Source organism: Trichomycterus rosablanca, chromosome 19, assembly GCF_030014385.1.
Source record: "Trichomycterus rosablanca isolate fTriRos1 chromosome 19, fTriRos1.hap1, whole genome shotgun sequence".
NCBI lineage: Eukaryota > Metazoa > Chordata > Actinopteri > Siluriformes > Trichomycteridae > Trichomycterus > Trichomycterus rosablanca.
The window spans coordinates 11176140-11197599 of NC_086006.1; the positions used below are offsets into that span (position 1 = coordinate 11176140).

General features: G+C 42.4%; 1 protein-coding gene across 1 annotated transcript in view; it reads right to left on the minus strand.

Annotated features, from left to right (window-relative positions):
* Positions 1-21460, minus strand: part of plxna2 (plexin A2) — a 344169-nt gene that overhangs the window by 251078 nt on the left and 71631 nt on the right. The window contains exon 3 of the mRNA XM_063016157.1: positions 18078-18260. Coding sequence (XP_062872227.1) covers positions 18078-18260 — 183 coding nt within the window. The remainder of the gene's footprint in view (positions 1-18077; positions 18261-21460) is intronic.

Sequence of the window (21460 nt, forward strand, 5' to 3'; positions counted from 1 at the left end):
GGTCTCTATCTGGCTTCCCATCGTGTATGAACAACAGGCCAAGCATTGCTCATGTAGCTGCCCAGCCCAGCCCAGCCGGATGGCAGCTCTGGTGTGCTAGCGTGTTTTACCGCTGTGCCACCTGAGCGGCTCAAAGTTATTTTGAGCAAAACGATAATAAAGAAATCTATAAATAATATACGCTCAGCATTGGGGTGCAGATTTTGGCTGATAGTGTATCAGTAAAAATTCTATTAGACTAAACTTTAAGCAGTTTAAAAAATAGTCATTAGATCACTGAGTAACCAGAGCTCTGTATATCCAGCTCTATATATCTTCTGGATGCTTAAGCGGAACACTGTGTACCAGATAGCAAACCCCTACAGACGTTCTAATGATAATGTTAGCTTTATAAGTAGAAAATGTTGCACCAGACTACTAATTTCACTCTGAGCGAGGAAGGAGGACGAATCGTAACAGCAGCACACCTTAACAAATTGCTGCACTGGTGGCATATTTCTGAACAGAATAAAAAAAAAAACGTATACAAGCGTTTGTAATCAATGCGTCAAAGACAACTGTGGGTGGAGTTAAGCAATAATGTGTACCATGGACCAGTCAAATCACACTTAGATTGCAAAAAAATCACTAGGTTTACATACACTATTACTTTATAATGAGAACATCCTAGTCTACATCTGATGCTGTTGTCCGGTCAGGCGTCTACACAAACATGAGTGGCTATGTCTGTAGCAGGGGGTGGTCAAAAGAGTGTAGCCACTCAGAACTGTGCTGTTCAGTGTGCTCTCAGTGCAGGTCCCAAGCCCAGACAAAAAGAGGATGGTTGCATCATTTATTCATTTATTTATTAGGATTTTAATGTCATGTTTTACACTTTGGTTACATTCTTGACAAAAACGGTAGTTATTCATTACACAAGATTCATCAGTTCACAAGTTTATTATCAAACACAGTCATGGACAATTTTGTATCTCCAATCAACCTGACTGCATGTCTGTGGACTGACTTTGGACTGACTTTCTACACACAGAAAGGACCCGGACCTTCCCACCTGGGGATCAAACCCAGGACCTTCTTGCTGTGAGGCGACAGTGCTACCCACTGAGCCAACGTGTCGCCCAGGGTCGCATCAGGAAAGGCATTTGGTGTCAAAACTGTGCCCCATCAGGTATGCGGACCAGAATAATCTGCCGTGGTGACCACCTTGTGCGGGAGCAGACGAAGAAAAAGAACAAAAAGGGGGGTGGAGCCTCACAGAGAAGGGGTGGAGTATCGAATTTGGAGAGACATGCTTTGTTGCTTCTAGATCCCCCCTCCCCTGTACAGGTTTTCCGACCAGCCAGCAGAGGCAGCACTTGCATTTGCAATAAGGAACCTTAGATACAGCCAGTGTCTGATGAATGTCTGGCCAGGTTAATAGCACAGCTAAGAACTCAGGAGCTTGAGATCTCAGTGGTGGAGGGCTAGCGCATTAGACCTCCGCGCCACCCCAGTGTCCTTATTAAAAATATATTAAATAACACTCGCATAATTGGTACTGTTAAGCTGTGAGGCAAAAACACCACCTGTTTTCTCACTGGTTGCCCCAACAGTCACATGATTGTAACCGATGTGCGACATTTATTCAGATTTTACATTAGAAACCAAACGTTCACTAGAATCCTGCGAAACATTATTATCTAAATCAAAAAAATTATAAAAGTGATTTCATTCTTTTTAATTTCAAAATTATTATCAGTATTGCACATTTAAAGCTCGTTTAGCTTCGCAAAGACAGATTATATTAAGACATGGCAACCCCTGTCATTATCCATTGCATTTATATTCCAGCTAAGAGGACAATACTACAGCAGGAGTGGCCTGTGGTCCCCATGTCTGTGAGTCTCAGGCGATAAGTGATAATCACAGAGAGGCTCATTTATTCATTTCCTGATGTGGAGTGATTAACATGGACAGTCAGGGGGTTATTTGTTGAGCTGCAGATCAGCGCCATGTGTGAAAAGAAATAATACGTGAAGGGGGGGTGAAGATGCTTATTGACAGTCGCTCGTTAATGAGCATGGGTATGAATAAGCATAGCAGTTCATGTGTGCCAAGAAGTCCTGAGGGGACCCAGACAATAAAAGACAAGACAAATGCCAAAATAAATCAGATTTCTAAACAAGTGAAGATATAAGAACAATTCAAGCATGATAAAAGGCTAATCTAGTTATACTGGAGGGTTTGAGTGTCATTGACAGTAAGGCATTCAACAGAAGAAGAGAAAAGATAGATAGGTAGGCAGGTAGGTGGGTAGACAGAAAGGTAGGTAGCCAGACAGGTAGGTGTTGACAAACACAAAAAGAAGGATAGATAGGTAGATAGGTAGACAGACAGACAAAGTAACAAATAGGTACGTAGCTAGGCAGGTACATGGATAGACAGACAGACATGTAGGTAGACAAACAGACAGAAAAACATATAGAAAGGTAGTTAGGTAGGTAAGTAGACAGACATATAGGTAGGTTGATACAGACAGAAAGATAGAAAGACAGGCAGACAGACAGGTAGGTAGGTAGATGGATATGTAGACAGACAGACAGGCAGACAGACAGAAAGACAGGTAGGTAGGTATGTAGGTAGACAGACAAACAGGCACAGGTAAATAGGTAAACAGACAGGCTGGCAGACAGACAGACAGACAGGTAGGTAGGTAGGTAGGTCGGTCGGTAGGTAGGTAGCCAGACAGACAAGTAGGTAGGTAGGTAGAAAGACAAAAAAACAGATAGATAGGTAGGCAGGTAGATAAGTAGGCTAACAGACAGAGAAAGAGACAGACAGACAGACAGACAGACAGACAGGTAGGTAGGTAGATAGGTATGTAGGTAGACAGATAGACAGAAAGACAGGTAGGTAGGTAGGTAGGTAGGTAGGTAGGTAGGTAGGTAGGTAGGTAGGTAGGTAGACAGACAGACAGACAGACAGATAGGTAGATAGGTACATAAGTAGACTAACAGGCAGACAAAAAGAGAGACAGACAGACAGGTAGGTAGGTAGGTAGATAGGTAGACATTGATACGTAGACAAACAAACACACAGACAGGTTGGTAGGTAGGTAGACAAACAGACAGGCAGACAGACATGTAGGTAGGTGGGTAGACAGACAAATAGTAGTTACGTAGGTGGGTAGGTAGGGATAGATAGATAGATAGATAGATAGATAGATAGATAGATAGATAGATAGATAGATAGATAGATAGATAGATAGATAGATAGATAGATAGATAGATAGCTAGCTAGCTAGCTAGCTAGATAGATAGATAGATAGATAGATAGATAGATAGATAGATAGATAGATAGATAGATAGATAGACAAACATACACACAGACAGGTAGGTAAGTAGACAAATAGACAAAGGCAGATAGGTATGTAGAGAGAAAGACAGACAGATAGATCTTGGAACGTGGAATAAATGAAATGAACAATTACAATTAGTTTTAAAAATGCTGCTTAAGGGAGAAATCAACACAGTAAGTAAAACAGTGGTGTAGAGAAAAGAAAGAGAGACACACAGAGAGAGAGAGAGAGAGAGAGAGAGAGAGAGAGAGAGAGAGAGAGAGAGAGAGAGACAGCATGGGGAAAAAACAGAGCTACTTTCTGAATGCCGGTAATGAGATCATTGTCGTGTGGGCAGTGCAATGGTATTGCAATGAACTGAGAGACAATAGGAATGTTTAGAGAAAAATCCCTCCACACACACACAAAGCAAAACGACAAAGCCACAGACGCAGAGCCGCAAAAGACGGGGGCATTTAAGATCCGGTCAAGGAGATGAATGACCACAGTTCAGGGGTTAAGAGTGCAAGTGTGTCTGCGTTCATCTGCATTCAAGCATCAGTTTTTTGAAAACTGAATGGAACATCAGGAGTCGTACAGCCTGCCATCTCCAGCAGAAGCTGGCGCGAATAAGACAAGATATGCGAGAATCACTCTGGGATGAGGTTCCGTTCATGATGCACGCCTTTATTGTCAAACAATGAGTCAATAGACACTGATTCATCTGTTATTAAGGTTTATAATTGAGCTGTCTTAGGTTAAATAAGACAACAGTTAAGTATACTTTAAGGTAGGGCTATTATAGATTAATAATGCAGCTTTGTTGTTGTTAACTGGCTGCCAGTTAAATTTCGCATTGATTACAAAATACTTTTACTAACTTATAAAGCGCTACATGGTCTGGCTCCACAGTATCTGAGTGAAGTTATTAATCACTACAGCCCAGCGCGTCCACTTCGTTCACAAGATGCAGGGTTACTTATAGTTCCTAGAATTAAAAAGATCACGGCTGGTGGAAGAGCGTTTTCTTACAAAGCTCCACAACTCTGGAATAATCTTCCTGCCTCTATTCGGGATTCGGACACAGTCTCAATGTTTAAGTCTAGACTGAAAACATATTTATTTTCTCAGGCTTTTGATTAGTATAGACAAAGGCGCAGAGCTTGGGGGTTCTTGGTCATAGAAACTTGTGGTGATCAGGGATGTTGGGTTGCTGTCGTTCTGCCTCTCTTGTCCGATCACTCAGGTTTGATGACGGTGGGGAGATGGGCGCTGATGTCCTGTGAAAGCCTTCATGACCTTGTTACCTGCTTGCTCTCCCTTTTAGTTATGCTGTAATAATTAGGGCTGCTGGAGTCTAAAACTCTCTGTAAAACTGTTTGTCAACTAGCATTGTACATTATTAACTACATTCTCTGTTGTTTTAGCCCGAGGGCATTCTGATGGAAACCTGTTTACCCGCCGAGGTTAAGGATTAAAGTCGGGACTGCCGGGACAACGATGCTGCTCCTGTCAGATGTGACTGGTCTGGAGTAATTGCAACGACAAGAAATCACTACAGACTTTATTGAAGACTAGAGCGGATAACAACTCTATTATTTATTACCAGTTATGACTTTTAGATCATTTAATTGTGTGTTTGTATGATTTGTGTAAATCGTGTATTTATTTAAAGTATCCTCCAGGCCACCCAAGAAGGATGGGCCCTGCTGAGTCTGGTTCCTCTCAAGGTTTCTTCCTGTAATTTTCAGGGAGTTTTTCCTTGCCACAGTCGCCCTCGGCTTGCTCAACAGGGGTTTTTGTATCTGTTGGTCCTGGATTTTGTAAAGTTGCTTTGAGACAATGTCTATTGTAAAAAGCGCTATATAAATAAAGTTGACTTGACTTGACTTGTTTTTAAGAATAGTCCACCAACCAAAAACATCCGTCCAACAGCGCCCCGTGGCCAGCGTCCTGTAACCATTGACGAAGGTCTAGAACAGGGGTGTCAAACTCACGGCCAGATCCGGCCCGCCAAGTCATTTTATGTGGCCCGCGAGAGCTTAAACGACTGTACGATTGTTGTGATGGTTCGAGTCGTTACAGCGATGTACTTTATAATTTAATAGGACACCTGCGCCTTTAAGCCTTTAACTGTTGACATCGTAGTCATGGCAACTAACTTTGACCTTCGCTGAGAAGCCATGCGACTTTTACGGCAAAAGAACGCGGGTAGTAATGTAAACAATAATAATAAATATAAATAATTACCTTGTAATATATTACCAAAGCATCGTCTGTAAGTAGTGGCGTTTATATTCTCAGTTGTTTCTAAATGTTTAGTGAGTATATCACAGCGTTTTAGTTACAAATTTACCGTAATTAAATACAATTGTTACCGTTACTATAGCAATTAGTATCTTTACACAAAATGCTAACTCGTTACCTCTATTTTACGTTTGGTTAAATCTCATATTGTACCAGATGTAACACTTGACTACAGCTGTGTGCTTGTACTGTATTAAGTTATTTATTGTTTTTATTGTTTGTATTTTTACTTCATTCTGGTGCACACAGTGTATCACACAGCTGGGAAGCAAATAAATCCGACTGTATTCTGAAGAGAGCTGTCTGTCTGTCTGTCTGTCTAGCTGAGCAAGGAGGATACACTATTAGTGAGGGCAGAACAATTGTCTTAAAATACACTGTAAAATCCTACATTAACTGCATCTCTCAAAATGCAGGCTGATTTTGTGACCTGCAAAGTGACACATCCTGCCAGTAGATGATGTTAAGAAATATTTACACATAATCCCAAAAAGAAGATAAGTAAGAAAATTAAGCAGAAGGAGAAAATGTAATGAAAATGAAAACAAGTTTGTGCTTCAGGAAGAGAAAACTTGTGTTATGAGGCTGTGTCTGTGGTAAAGGAGGACAATATAAATGCAGAATTTAGCCTCCAAGAAAAACAACAGACTGCAATCACAGCAGAATACGTTACAATCTGCCCTTTGAGGGACACAATAATGCTGATGTGGCCCTCGGTGAAAATGAGTTTGACACCCCTGGTCTAGAAGATGACCAACTCAAACCAGCAATAGATGAGCGATCGTCTCTGACTGTACAACTACAAGGTGGACCAACTAGGTAGGACTGTCTAATAGAGTGGACAGTGAGTGGACACGGTGTTTAAAAACTCTGTCTGATCCACTCATACCAGCACAACACACACTAACACACCACCACCAGGTCAGTGTCACTGCAGTGCTGAGAATGATCCACCACCTAAATAATACCTGCTCTGTGGTGGTCATGTGGGGGTCCTGACCATTGAAGAACAGGGTGAAAGCAGGCTAAAAACATATGTAGATAAGCAGATGGACTACAGTCAGTAATTGTAGAACTACAAAGTGCTCTTATATGGTAAGTGGAGCTGATAAAATGGACAGTGTGTAGAAACAAGGATGTTATGTGGCTGATCGGTGTAGATTTATAACTGTACCTGTTGTTTACAAAATAACAATTTGTAACAGCACAAAAAAAACCAGGGGAAAATAGGGATCAGTGTGTGACTCTCCATACGTGATACTGATCCCTGTATGAACCTGCCTAGTGCAGTCTGCTTTTGCACGAGTGTCGGAGGGGGTGTCTTACTTAAAAAGGTCAAAAGTGGAGGTATGCAGCAGTAGAGGGGGTGAATTGCGATTGAGTAATGGGGGGGGCATAAAAATAAAGTATACTGAATCACGGTCATTACAATGTATTTTTTCATTAGTAAACAAGTAGTTTACATACACTCAACAAGCACTTTGTTTCAAACCTTGAGTTGTATTTGAAGACCCCACCTATATATACATAATCGGGTCATCCCGCCCTAGCAAAACCGTGTCTGCTGCAGGCAGTGCCAATTATGCCCGCTAGATGGCGCCCAGCCGACCGGTGGCAGCGCCGACTTTCAAACCGAGGAGTTCAGAATCTCGGCGTTGGTGTGCTAGCGGAATATCCCACTGCGCCACCTGGGCGCCAAACCTTGATTATTTTAAAACCTACACCTACCATACACACAAACTTTCTGGGTATACAATTACTGACTGTATCTAATCTGTTTCTCTGTATGATGTACCCCACTTATAAATCAAAAGACGCCCAAGAGTACCAGATGATGGTTGGGTGGTGGACTATTCTCAGCAATTCCACAACACTAGCACGGTAGTAGCATGCTTTAAACTTACAGGTCACTACTGTATATTAGGGTTTTTATCAGTGGGTGTTCTAATCACAGACAGCTGTTGGCTTTACTTTTATACAGGGTGAGTCAAAAGTCTCAAGACACTCAAATGACATATATGAATACCCCAGCAAGTAATGGGTGAGGGGGCCTATCTTTTAGGCTACGTCCGGAACATGGCCGCCATCTTGAAAGCCGCCATATTGGATCAAGAACAAGTTTTTCCAATGGGAAGGTGGTCATGTAGCATATCAAAAGAGAACAGAATTTTCTCAGAAATCGATTGCCGTGATCAGATTTGCAATATCTCTTGTGGTTAAAAAGTTATCAACACAGAAAGTCGCAACGACAACCGGGAACGTTCCCTGTGATGCACAGCTATGTGACGTGTTCAATGTGTTGTCCCTGGTGCTGAACACAGAGCTCAAGGCGCTGGATCCAATCGTTATGAACCCGCATGAGAATCTCTGCTGGGGTTGCTGCTGGGGTATTCAGATATGTCATTTTCCCTTTCGTTTCTGAAATAAAAGAGTGTCCTGAGACTTTTGACTCACCCTGTATATATTTTTGGCTGTGGCACTAATCTTCTCCCAGAATAAACACTGATTTTTATCTGTATGGTAGGTGTATCTATATTTATAACCAATGAATGTAAGTACCAGATTTGTTTATCTAATAAAGCGCTCAATGATTTTATATTTATAGTGTGAAAATGAATATAAATAAAGCCGGTCGCTCTTTTCACCTCACTTTACTACCTACACCATCAACCTTGTGGATATAAAATAGCACCATTGACAATATTTCCATCTACAAAGCCAGCAGTTGTTAAATCTTCATTGCTTCATTTTAATTCAGGACGAATGCCTATGTGACCATGTCTTTAGACCAAGAATTCTGAAATTAAGGTGAGCTGCTCCACAAAAGGTGCATTACAACTGCCAATTTCTTCATCCAATCAGAGATTCATTACTGCCAGGAGGCAAATTGAAGTGGAATTGCCCAGCATACAGTAACATGATTAGGAAGATTGTTTGCAATCTTGCCGAGCATAAGCTAGGTCATGTTTTGGAAGTAATACCAGCAGATTGCATTTTGTTCTATAGATTTTATAATCACTGGTTAACCCATTAAGTGCTCTTTAATCAAACTGAATCTCCTGTTCCTTTAAAACCCAGCAGTCTAGACGTGTAGATGAAAATACACAGATCAGCCATAACATCAAAACCACCTCTTTGTTTCTACACTCACTGTCCATGTTATCAGCTCCACTTACCATATAGGAGCACTTTGACTGTAGTCCATCTGTTTCTTTGCATACATTTTTAGCCTGCTTTCACCCTGTTCTTCAATGGTCAGGACCTCCACAGGACCACCACAGAGCAGGCATTATTTAGTTGGTGGACCATTCTCAGCACTGCATTGACACTGACATGGTGGTGGTAGGTCAGTGTGTGTTGTGCTGGTATGAGTGGATCAGACACACTGTCCACTCACTGTCCACTCTATTAGACACTCCTACCTAGTTGGTCCACCTTGTAGATGTACAGTCAGAGACGATCGCTCATCTATTGCTGCTGTTTGAGTTGGTCATCTTCTTGACCTTCATCAGTGGTCACGGGTCGCCGTTGGCTGGGCATACACACTAACACACCACCACCATGTCAGTGTCACTGCAGTGCTGAGAATGATCCACCACCCAAATAATACCTGCTCTGTAGTGGTCCTGGGAGAGTCCTGACCATTTAAGAACAGCATGAAAGGAGGCTAACAAAGCATGCAGAGAAACAGATGGACTACAATCAGTAATTGTAGAACTGCAAAGTGTTCCTATATGGTAAGTGGAGCTGATAAAATGGACAGCGAGCGTCGGTGTATGTATTTATTCCCTTATTGCATCCCAATTGTATCTATAAATGTATCTGTAAGCAATAAAAACCATGAAAATGAATCCCATCAATGCATCATTACTACATCTTTCCTTTAATAGCTAAACCAAGAACGTAACATTTAGCTGGATGACTAATCCTGAGGACGTGATGCCCACTGGCATTTAAAAGCGAGACTGTTGCATCTTTTTCCATGTCCATGCCTTTTCTCTCCTAACTACTCAGAAAATAGATATCATGGCCAATTATCTGCCAAGCTGAGAGTAAAAAAGTGAGTTTGGCATTTCTGATAATGCCGCAGATCAAACACTGCCTGAGCTAATTACACTATTGTCTCATTGCAATACCATTCAGCAAACCGGTGTAGTCTGAAGAGAAACTGCGACAAGCATGAAAGGCTATGAAGGGAATGATCCCCGGTACAGAATAAGTACATAAAATAATAATAATAATAATAATAATAAAATAGAGGCAGGATTTAATACAAGTCAAGCCATGTGAGCATTTGCTGTCAGGCTGACTAAAAATGACCCTTTAAGTCTGAAGCCTAAGAGCTTAGCCAAGAATTATCTCCATGCATCAGCGATAATGAATTACCACGAGTATTACGATTAGAATGAAAGATGAGCTAGCGTATGCCAATACGCAACTGTGCCAATGTGTGTTTATACGTGAGAGTCTGCATTCTGTCGGGTAAAGCTGGATATGGTCATTGTCTTATTGCAACTGGAATGAAGAATTTTCCATAGGGAGGGAACACTATTCTGGTTGCTATGAGTATGAGCTGTTGCTAGGGACACCCTCCTCTATGTCGGTCCGGGCAGCCAATTCTGGCACAGACGAGCACTATAAAACACTATCCCTCCTTCATTCATTCTCTCTCTCCTGTCCCTTACTCTCTGATTCATTTCTGAGTTGTTATCACGGCTATAGCTAAAATTAGACACCTATATCGAACCAGGTAAGCCAGGGAAATCAAAGAACCGAGGCACAGAAACAACCGCTAGCCGACTCTATTTGAGACGTGCTGAGGATGCCACTCTGTCTGGACGGAGCTAACACGGGAGGTCATTCAGACTCGGCTGAATGGCACAGCCATATCGGCAAAGGTTAAACCTGGAACGAAGGGCAATGACGGTCATTACATGAAAACGCTCAGGGATAAGAAAACTCTAAATGAAAATAAGCATCGGAAGCAGCTGCTGGTGTCGCTGTCCGACCCTCCTGCCCTTTCATGTGCCATGCTTTGTAATAGCTTACTGCTGCGTCCCTGGTTCAGGATCCGAATTTGTGTCAAGCGGATCAGCTCAGTAGAGAGGAAAGTGGGACCAGAGCCCAGATGCTTACTTGACCGGTTCAATGGGACATTTGTCTAATTAGGACTTCGAGCGCCTGCCAGGATGGACACACCTGAACTGTGCTTTCAAAGATACTGTTTATGCACTGGAGCGACATGAAAGCAATTAATCAAGGGGCACAGGTACACAAAGACTGTTTACTTCTGCTGCATACAGGACCTGATGGGATGGAATTTAAAGGCTACCATTGGGATCCATTGCAAGGCGGCGTACACTTGTTTGTTTAGTTCATCTAGTACATCCAGCTAGGGGTAACCAGGAGCATTCAATTCATCTTCTGCATGTTTGCAAAGGAAACCCACAGTAGGCTCCAACTCAAGTCCTCAGGACCCTTGTTTCTTGTCTCCTTATTGCCCTGTTGCCACTGTGCCACCAGCTCCTAAGTTCTAAATAAATAAACCCAAAGCTTACGTAACTAGGTCTAATAATGGAATGCGTATGGCAAAGCAAATCTGACCATCTAATTTATCTTCTGCATGTCTGTAGTATACAGACATGGGAAGAACATGCAGAAATCATCTGAGGTGAGGCTCAAACCCGGGTTCCCAGAACTCTCTCACCATCATTAAACATTGTAAAAGTTTATTTGTACGAACTGCTTTATTCTAGTCATAAACAGTGGCTACAACCCATTACAGGGCACCACACCAACACATTTACACTTCCACTAAAGGCAAATTAATAGTAGACGATCTACTTATTGCATTTCTACCCCAGAGATGGTAGGAAACTGAAGTATTCGAAGGAAACCCACAGAAGGCTCCAACTCAAGTCCTCAGGACCCTTGTTTCATATTGCTCTGTTGCCACTGTGTAACTCAGTAAGCTTATGTAACTCAGTTTAATAATGGAATGTGTTTGGCAAAGCAAATCTGACCACCTAATTCATCTTCTGCATGTCTGTAGTACACAGACTTGGGAGGAACATGCAGAAGTCATCTGAGGTGAAGCTCAAACCCAGATTCCCAGGATTCTCTTACCATCATCAAACAGTTTAATGGTTTATTTGTCTGAACTGCTATATTCTAGTCATAAACAGTGGCTACAAACCATTACAGAGCACCACACCAACACATTTCCACTTCCACTCAGGGCAAATTAATAGTAGACAAGCTACTTATTGCATTTCTTCACCAGAGATGGTAGGAAACTGAAGTATCCAAAGGAAACCCACAGTAGGCTTCAACTCAGGTCTTCAGGACCCTTGTTTCTTGTCTCCTTATTGCTCTGTTGCCACTGTTCCACCAGCTCCTACGTTCTAAATAAATAAACCCAAAGCTTATATAACCCAGTCTAATAACGGCATGTGTGTAACCACTCCACTGCTTATCTTGGCAATAAATATAGTTCACACTACAAATCGGAGAAACCAAGCCCCATAAATTCTCCCCAGAATCAGCAAACACTGATATAACCAAATATGTCCCTCGCTATCTAAAGTCTAGCGAGATAAGCAGGTCATTGATTATGATTGGCAACCTCCTCCAGATGCATGTTATCTGTAAAGAGCCCAGACACCTAGAAAAATACTTTCTCAGTCTACATAATGACACATGTCTATCAGATAGTGCCTGCTGTATAGTTATCTAGGATACATCTGTGTATTTTTATAAAATGTGTTTAATGTAATTTCTAGGACAGTGTGTTTACCAAGCATAACACCAATGGCTGTGCCAAGAATATTCCATAAAAGCTGATAGTACAGTCTTGGATTAAGTTTCCCTGTGAATTAGAGACGTCAGTGATGGACTTTTATTATTATTTTTATGCATTTTCTCCCCATTTTTCCTCCCAATTTAGCGCATGCAATTTGTCTTCCGCTGCTGACAGACTCCAGATTTGCATCCAAGGAGAGCACGCCACTGCCCACGCCTTCTTTACACGTGTACAGCCCTCCTCTTCTCGTCCGTGCTTCCTGCACGGGCGTCTCTTCTGCCAATCAGGGTCCTTACACAGCGCATGAAGACCCACCCACGCACATATAGTCCCGGTCCCCACCCTGCAGATACGGTGGCCAATTAGTATCTGCTGCAGGCACTGCCAATTATGTGCTGGAGCCTATCCCAGCTTTTCAAGGCACACAGTAACAGCCAGTCCATTGCAGGGCAGACACCCATACACACACACACATACACACACCCATTCACTTATAGGGCAATTCAGTGTCTCCAATTAACCTGATTGCATGTTTTTAAAATGTGGGAGGAAACCGGAGAACATGCAAACTCCACACAGAAAGGACCCGGACCGCCCTGCCTGGGGATCGAACCCAGGACCTTCTTGCTGTGAGGCGACAGTGCTACCCACTAAGCCACCTTTTGTGGAGCACTACAGGATTAATTTTGTCGATTTTTAAAATTACATATTAAAAGAATATATATATTTATAAAATTATTATAACGTAGACATAGTACGACTGAAGCTGCATACTTGTGTACTAAAAAAGCTTACTGCTTTACTGGCTAAACAGTGCATACTTTCTCTAATCTAGAACAAACTGTTAAAGTATGCGATTTCGGACACAGCCCATGTCAAATGACGATTTTCAGGTAAAAGAAAATGTCACCGTTACTAGGAAACCCTACATGGTCTATTTTGATATAAAACCCTGTCAGTACAGGTAAAAATAGAAGTACCATATGACAGCCAATCCTGCTGCAGGTATGGTGGGATCTTTGGTTCGATCCCCCATTTCCAGGCACCCTTAATATGAGCCTTGGCAATACGAATGTCCTTATTTGTCATGCCAATAAAGCTTCTTTTGAGTTTGAGTGTAAGTATGTGTCACGCAGTGAGGAACTGGCGCCCTGTCCAGAGCGTACTCCTATCCAGATGATGCTGGACGCACTATCATCCTGACCAGTATGAAGCGCATGGAATATAAATGAATGAATATACATCTTATGCTATACCATGCTTGCAGAGCTTTTAAGTCTAGTTTGACGTGAGTTGGTTTAATGAATGAGAAAGCAGTGTATGCGAGTAGTTGTGCGAAAGAGTGAGACAGTCAGAGTGTGCATGAATGGGGGAGGTGGATTTGCTTTTCGGGAAAGGAGCCAATCCAATTAGACGCAGCAGTGCAAGCCCAGTTCTTCAGCTGAGCTAAATTCACAGTCACCAGTTTCATCCCTCTCACTTCTCTCTTGTTCTATTCTCAGCAGGAACCGTAACATGCAGTCGGTGCCATCCTGTACAGGATGAGGCACCAGCTCACCTTTCAATTCCAGATTTCGCCACCTCCAGTGTGGCAAATCCTGTCAACCTATAGCCTTTTTCTTGTGACTCGAAGGTTACGCGACAAAAGGCTGATTCTTTGTGTTGCTTAGCTTGAGGAAGACTTATCACTGCACTGCAAATGGACACATTTAAACATGTTTAAGCTTTGTTTTTGCTTTATCTGTGCCAACATGCCCAATACATAGACACACAATAAGTTTGCAACCCATTCCAGTCCCTAACATAGCAGTCTAATCCTCTCGCAGTCATTGTCATTCACCAAGCAAGTTGTGAGTCCACATTCTTATGGGATTTCAGGCAGCCAAGCGGAATGCAAACTTTTCCAGGATATAACCAGGTTAGGTTCATCCCCATAGTTTCCTTATTGACATGCATTAGCTTTTAAAAACACCTGCTTGGCTATACCATACCAGCTTTAGTTTAAATATGAGCCTGCACAAGCCCTGAGATTGAAATATACACTGAACAGCTATAACATTAAAATCCATTTTATCAGCTTCACTTACCATATAGGAGCACTTCGTAGTTCTACAATTACTGACTGTAGTCCATCTGTTTCTCTGCATGCTTTGTTAGTCACATTTCATGCAGTTCTTCAATGGTCAGGACTCTCCCAGGACCACTACAGAGCAGGTATTATTTGGGTGGTGGATTATTCAGAGCACTGCAGTGACACTGACATGGTGGTGGTGTGTTAGTGTGTGTTGTGCTGGTATGAGTGGATCAGACACAGCAGCGCTGCTGGATTTTTAAAACACCTCACGGTCACTGCTGGACTGAGCATAGTCCACCAACCAAAACCATCCAGCCAACAGAGCCCCATAGGCAGCGTCCTGTGACCACTGATAAAGGTCTAGAAGATGAACAACTCAAACAGCAGCAATAGATGAGCGATCGTCTCTGACTTTACATCTACAAGGTGGACCAACTACGTAGGAGTGTCTAATAGAGCGTCTGGTCCACTCATACCAGCACAACACACACTAACACACCACCACCATGTCAGTGTCACTGCAGTGCTGAGAATGATCTACCACCTAAATAATACCTACTCTGTGGTGGTCCTGTGGGGGTCCTGACCATTGAAGAACAGGGTGAACGCAGGCTAAAAAGGTATGTAAAGAACTAGATGGACTACAGTCAGTAACTGTCGAACTACAAAGTGCTTCTATATGATAAGTGGAGCTGATAAAATGGACAGTGAGTGTAGAAACAATGAGGTGGTTTTAATGTTATGGCTGATCAGTGTATATGCGTGAGGATAAAGCAAACAGTCCATAACACCACTGCTGGAAGCACTGCACCCACTATCTAATTTAATTCCACTCCGGGTGAAGGAAAGGATGTAAGCATGAATTATTAACCTGCTCAAACAAGGGGATTACACTCAATGAAATGCTCTGATGCCACTTCCTGATTATGCTAGCGATTCAATTAGAGATGGAAATAGCTTTTGTGTGTGTGTGTGTGTGTGTGTGTGTGTGTGTGTGTGTGTGAATATGAGTCTGAACCTAACAGAAAACCCAGGCATGAGGATAAAGCCATGATGCCAGTTAAATTACACAGGTGTCAATCAGTCCATTTTTCAATGCACCATTTATTCAGCTTTGCTTCTTTCTAATCAAGATCATGGTGAATCGAAAACATATTTCGAATAGGGGATGGGGTGCTTGTTTTATCGCTTGAGACTCAATGGCAAAAGAAATCCTTCCAAAAGAGAGTTGGTTAAGATATATCAATGATGGTATATTAAGAATTATAATGGTAAGTCAGGTGAAAATAGGTCTTGAATAACCCTAACCCTAACCCTTACCCTAACCCTAACCCTAGAGTATTCATCTTTTTCTGTCTTTAGGTGCAGTTGTTCTGTAAGAAAGGATTACTACAGGGCAGTGATAGCTCAGTGGTTAAGGTACTGGACTAGTAATCAAAAGGTTGCCGGTTCAAGCCCCACCACTGCCAAGTTGCCACTGTTGGGCCCCTGAGCAAAGTCCTTAACCCTCAATTGCTCCAAAAAAAAAATCATTTTTAGTCAGCTTTGGATAAAAGCGTCTGCTAAATGCTGAAAATGTAAATGTAAATGTACAAGTAAAATATGTTGATCAGTTGAATCAGTGCTGCGGTTGATCCTAAGGGTTAAAAGGACTCTGGACCCTAGTGGTTCTCAACTCAATTAGCCTAGCGGGGGGTCATGTTGCATTTAATTGAGAAAAAAAAAATGAAAAAAAGAATAAACCGTGATAGGACGGGGACATCAATACGCTATTGGCATATGGGAGAATTCTTGTGATGTCATATTGATCTGTTTAAAACTGCCTATAGCCAATGTTGGGTTTTTGAGAATAGACACATATTTGATTTGTCCACCACAAAAGTGCAAAGCTCAACAGACGGCGACTACAAAAGATTCTGATTCAGTTGTTGATGCAGATCTTGATGAAGTAGACCCAGGTGAGGAAGCTCCTACCACTAGAAGTATACTCACTACATACAACAAAACCCAGAAAATACCAAGATTTAGACCTTCATCAAGGATTCATCAAATTTCCTATTAGCAAGAACACAATGCGTTTTTGTCATCCTTGTTGAAAGGGTAAGAATAATAACAAAACCCACGTCAATGGGGGTCCGAGAAAATTGAATGGGGTTCTAAGAGAAAATAAGGTCAGCCATAACATTAAAACCACCTCCTTGTTTCTACACACACTGTCCATGTTATCAGCTCCACTTACCATATAGAAGCACTTTGTCCATCTGTTTCTCTGCATGCTTTGTTAGCCCCCTTTCATGCTGCTCTTCAATGGTCAGGACCCCCACAGGACCACTACAGAGCAGGTATTATTTAGGTGGTGGATCATTCTCAGCACTGCAGTGACACTGACATGGTGGTGGTGTGTTAGTGTGTGTTGCGCTGGTATGAGTGGATAAAACACAGCAGTACTGATGGAGTTTTTAAACACCTCACTGTCACTGCTGGACTGAGAATAGTCCACCAACCGAAAATATCCAGCCAACAGCGCCCTGTGGGCAGCGTCCTGTGACCTCTAGTCCTCATGAAGGACTAGAAGATGACCAACTCAAACTGCAGTAAAAGATGAGCGATCGTCTCTGAATTTACATCTACAAGGTGGACCAACTAGGTAGGAGTGTCTAATAGAGTGGACAGTGAGTGGACACGGTATTTAAAAACTCCAGGAGCGCTGTGTGTCTGTATCCACTCATACCAGCACAACACACACTAACACACCACCACCATCATGTCAGTGTCACTGCAGTGCTGAGAATGATCCACCACCCAAATAATACCTACTCTGTGGTGGTCATGTGGGGGTCCTGACCATTGAAAAACAGGGTGAAGAACAGTCAGTAACTGTAGTACTACAAAGTGCTTCTATATGGTAAATGTTATGGCTGATCAGTGTATATAGAGCTTTTGGAATTACAATAACACACCAACAAACAGCAAGATGCTTTCTGTCACAAGTAACTACGAAGGAACTGACATCAAAAAGCTTACAAATTTCCCCTGTGTGAAAAGTGCCATAATCACTTCTGATAACCTCTAGACCATGACCGGGTCTAGCTATCACCGGAGGACCGGTGGGGAGTCCGGATCAGTCTGTGACTAACCCCTGTGATTCAGTAATGAATGGATAGGTGCTTAAGAGGCTCAAAAGTCTCTGAAGGAACCGGCAATTGAGAGCTGCCTCAGAGAAAAGTTGGAACGGATGCAGACAGGTTCTTAAGAACATTAAGTATTCAGGAAGTCTTTAGGACCTTTCTGACAGTAGCAGGCTGGATATCTGGTTTTAAATGTGAAACAGGTCCAAAGTTAAGCTGCTCTGTTCTGAGCTGAGACAAAAAGGCTAGGAAAATATAATGCTTGACCTTAAATCTTTGAAAATCCCTGGCAGGAGGAAGACCATTCGCATCCTAAAACCCTAAAATCCTCAGATATAATACCAAAGACAAAATAATGCCTAACGAATTCCAAAAGACAGAAGAACTGGCATCCAAGCACAGTGGATGTGGTAAAAATTCAAAGCTGAGATAAACCATAATCAAACTCACCTTTTTCAGTCGTCCACTCTTAGTCCCAACGAAAGCCACGCAGTAGCCATTGTAGACATAGGACGTCACAGAGGTCATACGGTCTCTGCTTTCTGTATAAAGTGTGTGCCCGGTTACCAGCTGAGAGCCACCCAGGGGCTGGTTAATGTCCAGACCACAGAAGTTGTCATCGATAGGCACAGGCTGTAAAGAAACAAAGATATAAACATATTAATGAATGGTCTTGAGCTGGAAAGGTATGCAATTACTGAAGAAGAGCAAGCCGGTCTGCTCCAGCAAAACCTTCCAACAGTGATTTAAACCCTAATTAGAATCTTGACTGCACACATTTATCTAGCCTTACTTTATTCTAACCACTTGATCTTGGTCAGGTGTTACCTGGAAGGCACCCTGGACCTGCGAGGCGCCAGCAAGTCAGCAAACAAAAACTCAAACCGAAGAGAAATTCTGAGCTGCCGAGCTACCTGTCATGATTAGAAGGGTGGAAGAAAATTGGAAAAACAGGCAATCGGGGGTATAGATTGAACCCCGGACCCAACAAAGTCACTCAGCGTCTCATCAAGGTCCAGTTTAATTCAGGAACAGTCAGGGCCACAGAGAAGCTACAGTGTGCTTCCTGCTATCAAATCCGGTTTAGACACAGTCAAAACTTGGCAGCCCTGTCAACTGGGAAGTGGTGGCTCAGCACTTAAGACTGAAGGCTTTAGGCTTAACCAGTGCCAAGCTGCCACTGTTGGGCTCTTGAGCAAAGACCTTAAACCCCTCATTACTGAAACCATATTCTGTCACAGTCTGAAAATACACTGATCAGCCATAACATTAAAACCACCACCTTGTTTTTACACTTACTGTCCATTTAATTAGCTCTACTTACCATATAGGAGCACTTTGAAGTTCTACAATTATTGTCTGTAGTCCATATATTTCTCTACATACCGTTTAAGCCTGCTTTCACCCTGTTCTTCAATGGTCAGGACCCCCACAGGACCACTACAGAGTGTGTTAGTGTGTGTTGTGCTGGTATGAGTGGATCAGACACAGCAGTGCTTACAGAGTTTTAAAAAACAACACTGTCGCTGCTGGAATGAGAATAGTCCACTAACCAAAAATATCCAGCCAACAGCGCCCCATGGGAAGCGTCCTGTGACCACCGACGGAGATCTAGAAGATGACCAACTCAAACAGCAGCAATAGATGAGCGATCGTCTCTGACTTTACATCTACAAGGTGGACCAGCTAGGTAGGAGTGTCTAATAGAGTGGACAGTGAGTGGACAAGGTATTTAAAAACTCCAGCAGCGCTGCTGTGTCTGATCCAGCCATACCAGCACAACACACACTAACACACAACCATTAAGTCAGTGTCATTGCAGTGCTGAGAATGATCCACCACCTGAATAATACCTACTCTGTGGTGGTCCTGGGAGAGTCCTGACCATTAAAGAACAGCATGAAAAGGGGCTAACAAAGCATGCAGAGAAACAGATGGACTACAGTCAGTAATTGTAGAACTACAAAGTGCTTCTATATGGTAAGTGGAGCTGATAAAATGGACAGTGAGTGTAGAAACAAGAAAGTGGTTTTAATGTTATGGCTGATCAGTGTATATTACCTAATTAATTTTCATGCTTTATATTGGTCAAAAATCCATATGCCCAAGGCCCTAGATTGGCGTCATGGCCTGAAGAAGCCTATTTCATCCTTGCAATGCCCCAGCTGCCAATTGTCATTTTTGTAGGTCACCTGAAGCCATCCTACAGTTGTTCATTGACATGCAAATGAGTAGGCAAACATTAAAGTCAATAAAGATTAGCTTTCACCATTGTCTGCCACCTGACTTGTTTGACACAATGAATGAACTATTGTTTTATGCTGAACAAATAACAGCCTAGAATTAGTATTCATTCAGAGAAGAGCAGCTACAGGCCTCAAAGCCAACAGCATGGTCATCTCGATTCAGGTCATCCCGTGCCATACGAATGCCACTGGCCTCAAAGTGCCACTAAGAGTAGAAAGGAGGAGCGAGCCAATGTAAGTACACTGTTTATCATCCGCACTACACATCCTTCACCTACATTAGCACTGACTCTCCAGCTACAGGCTATAAAACTTTATTGCAGCGCAGCCAGCTAGTCCCAAGAAAGGCAATAATGTGCAGAGGGTATAAACGTATGCAGGCCTTTCACACCAACATTTCTTTTATTTATATTCCCAAAATAGCAGAAGCAATACTCATAGGTGAGTTTAAACGCTTGGAACTCAAGTGTCTTCACGTGCCTGTGTGCTTTATTATAGTCGGACAGATCAGACAGCTTGAGCTTGAGGTGTGTGAGCGTTATGCAAGCCTGTGTTTGTGTGTGTGTTAATTCAGTGGTACCCAATGAAACCTCACAATATAACTAAGACCGCCGCTTCACTACCCATGTAAATTGGAAAAGTGTGTCGATTCGGTACAGTATTGCAGTTGCAGCTGTCTGCCCGAGTCTAAATGTAATTCATCCCATTTGGTTTGATTAGAGCCTGAGAGTTTCGATGATGATGCACGGATGAGGGACCGGCAGATGTAAATCCTCATATCCACATCCATTACTTTCAATGTCAACCGTTTTAATGCTTCAACTTACGCGCTTCTGTGTACGCTATATATGGTCAAACATATTCGGACACCGATGCTGATGAATGAATTCAGTTGTTTCAGGAACACCTATTGAGGCCAGGTATATAAAAAACCATTACATACAATCAGTTAGATGTTTTTAACTTAGCGGAAACAGGCTTGCGGGAAGGCTTTTTGCTGTTTGAGCATGACTGAGCCCACATACTGAATATTAGTAGTGTATTTAGATAGATGGATAGATACAGTGTATCACAAAAGTGAGTACACCCCTCACATTTCTGCAGATATTTAAGTATATCTTTTCATGGGACAACACTGACAAAATGACACTTTGACACAATGAAAAGTAGTCTGTGTACAGCTTATATAACAGTGTAAATTTATTCTTCCCTCAAAATAACTCAATATACAGCCATTAATGTCTAAACCACCGGCAACAAAAGTGAGTACACCCCTTAGTGAAAGTTCCTGAAGTGTCAATATTTTGTGTGGCCACCATTATTTCCCAGAACTGCCTTAACTCTCCTGGGCATGGAGTTTACCAGAGCTTCACAGGTTGCCACTGGAATGCTTTTCCACTCCTCCATGACGACATCACGGAGCTGGCGGATATTCGAGACTTTGCGCTCCTCCACCTTCCGCTTGAGGATGCCCCAAAGATGTTCTATTGGGTTTAGGTCTGGAGACATGCTTGGCCAGTCCATCACCTTTACCCTCAGCCTCTTCAATAAAGCAGTGGTTGTCTTAGAGGTGTGTTTGGGGTCATT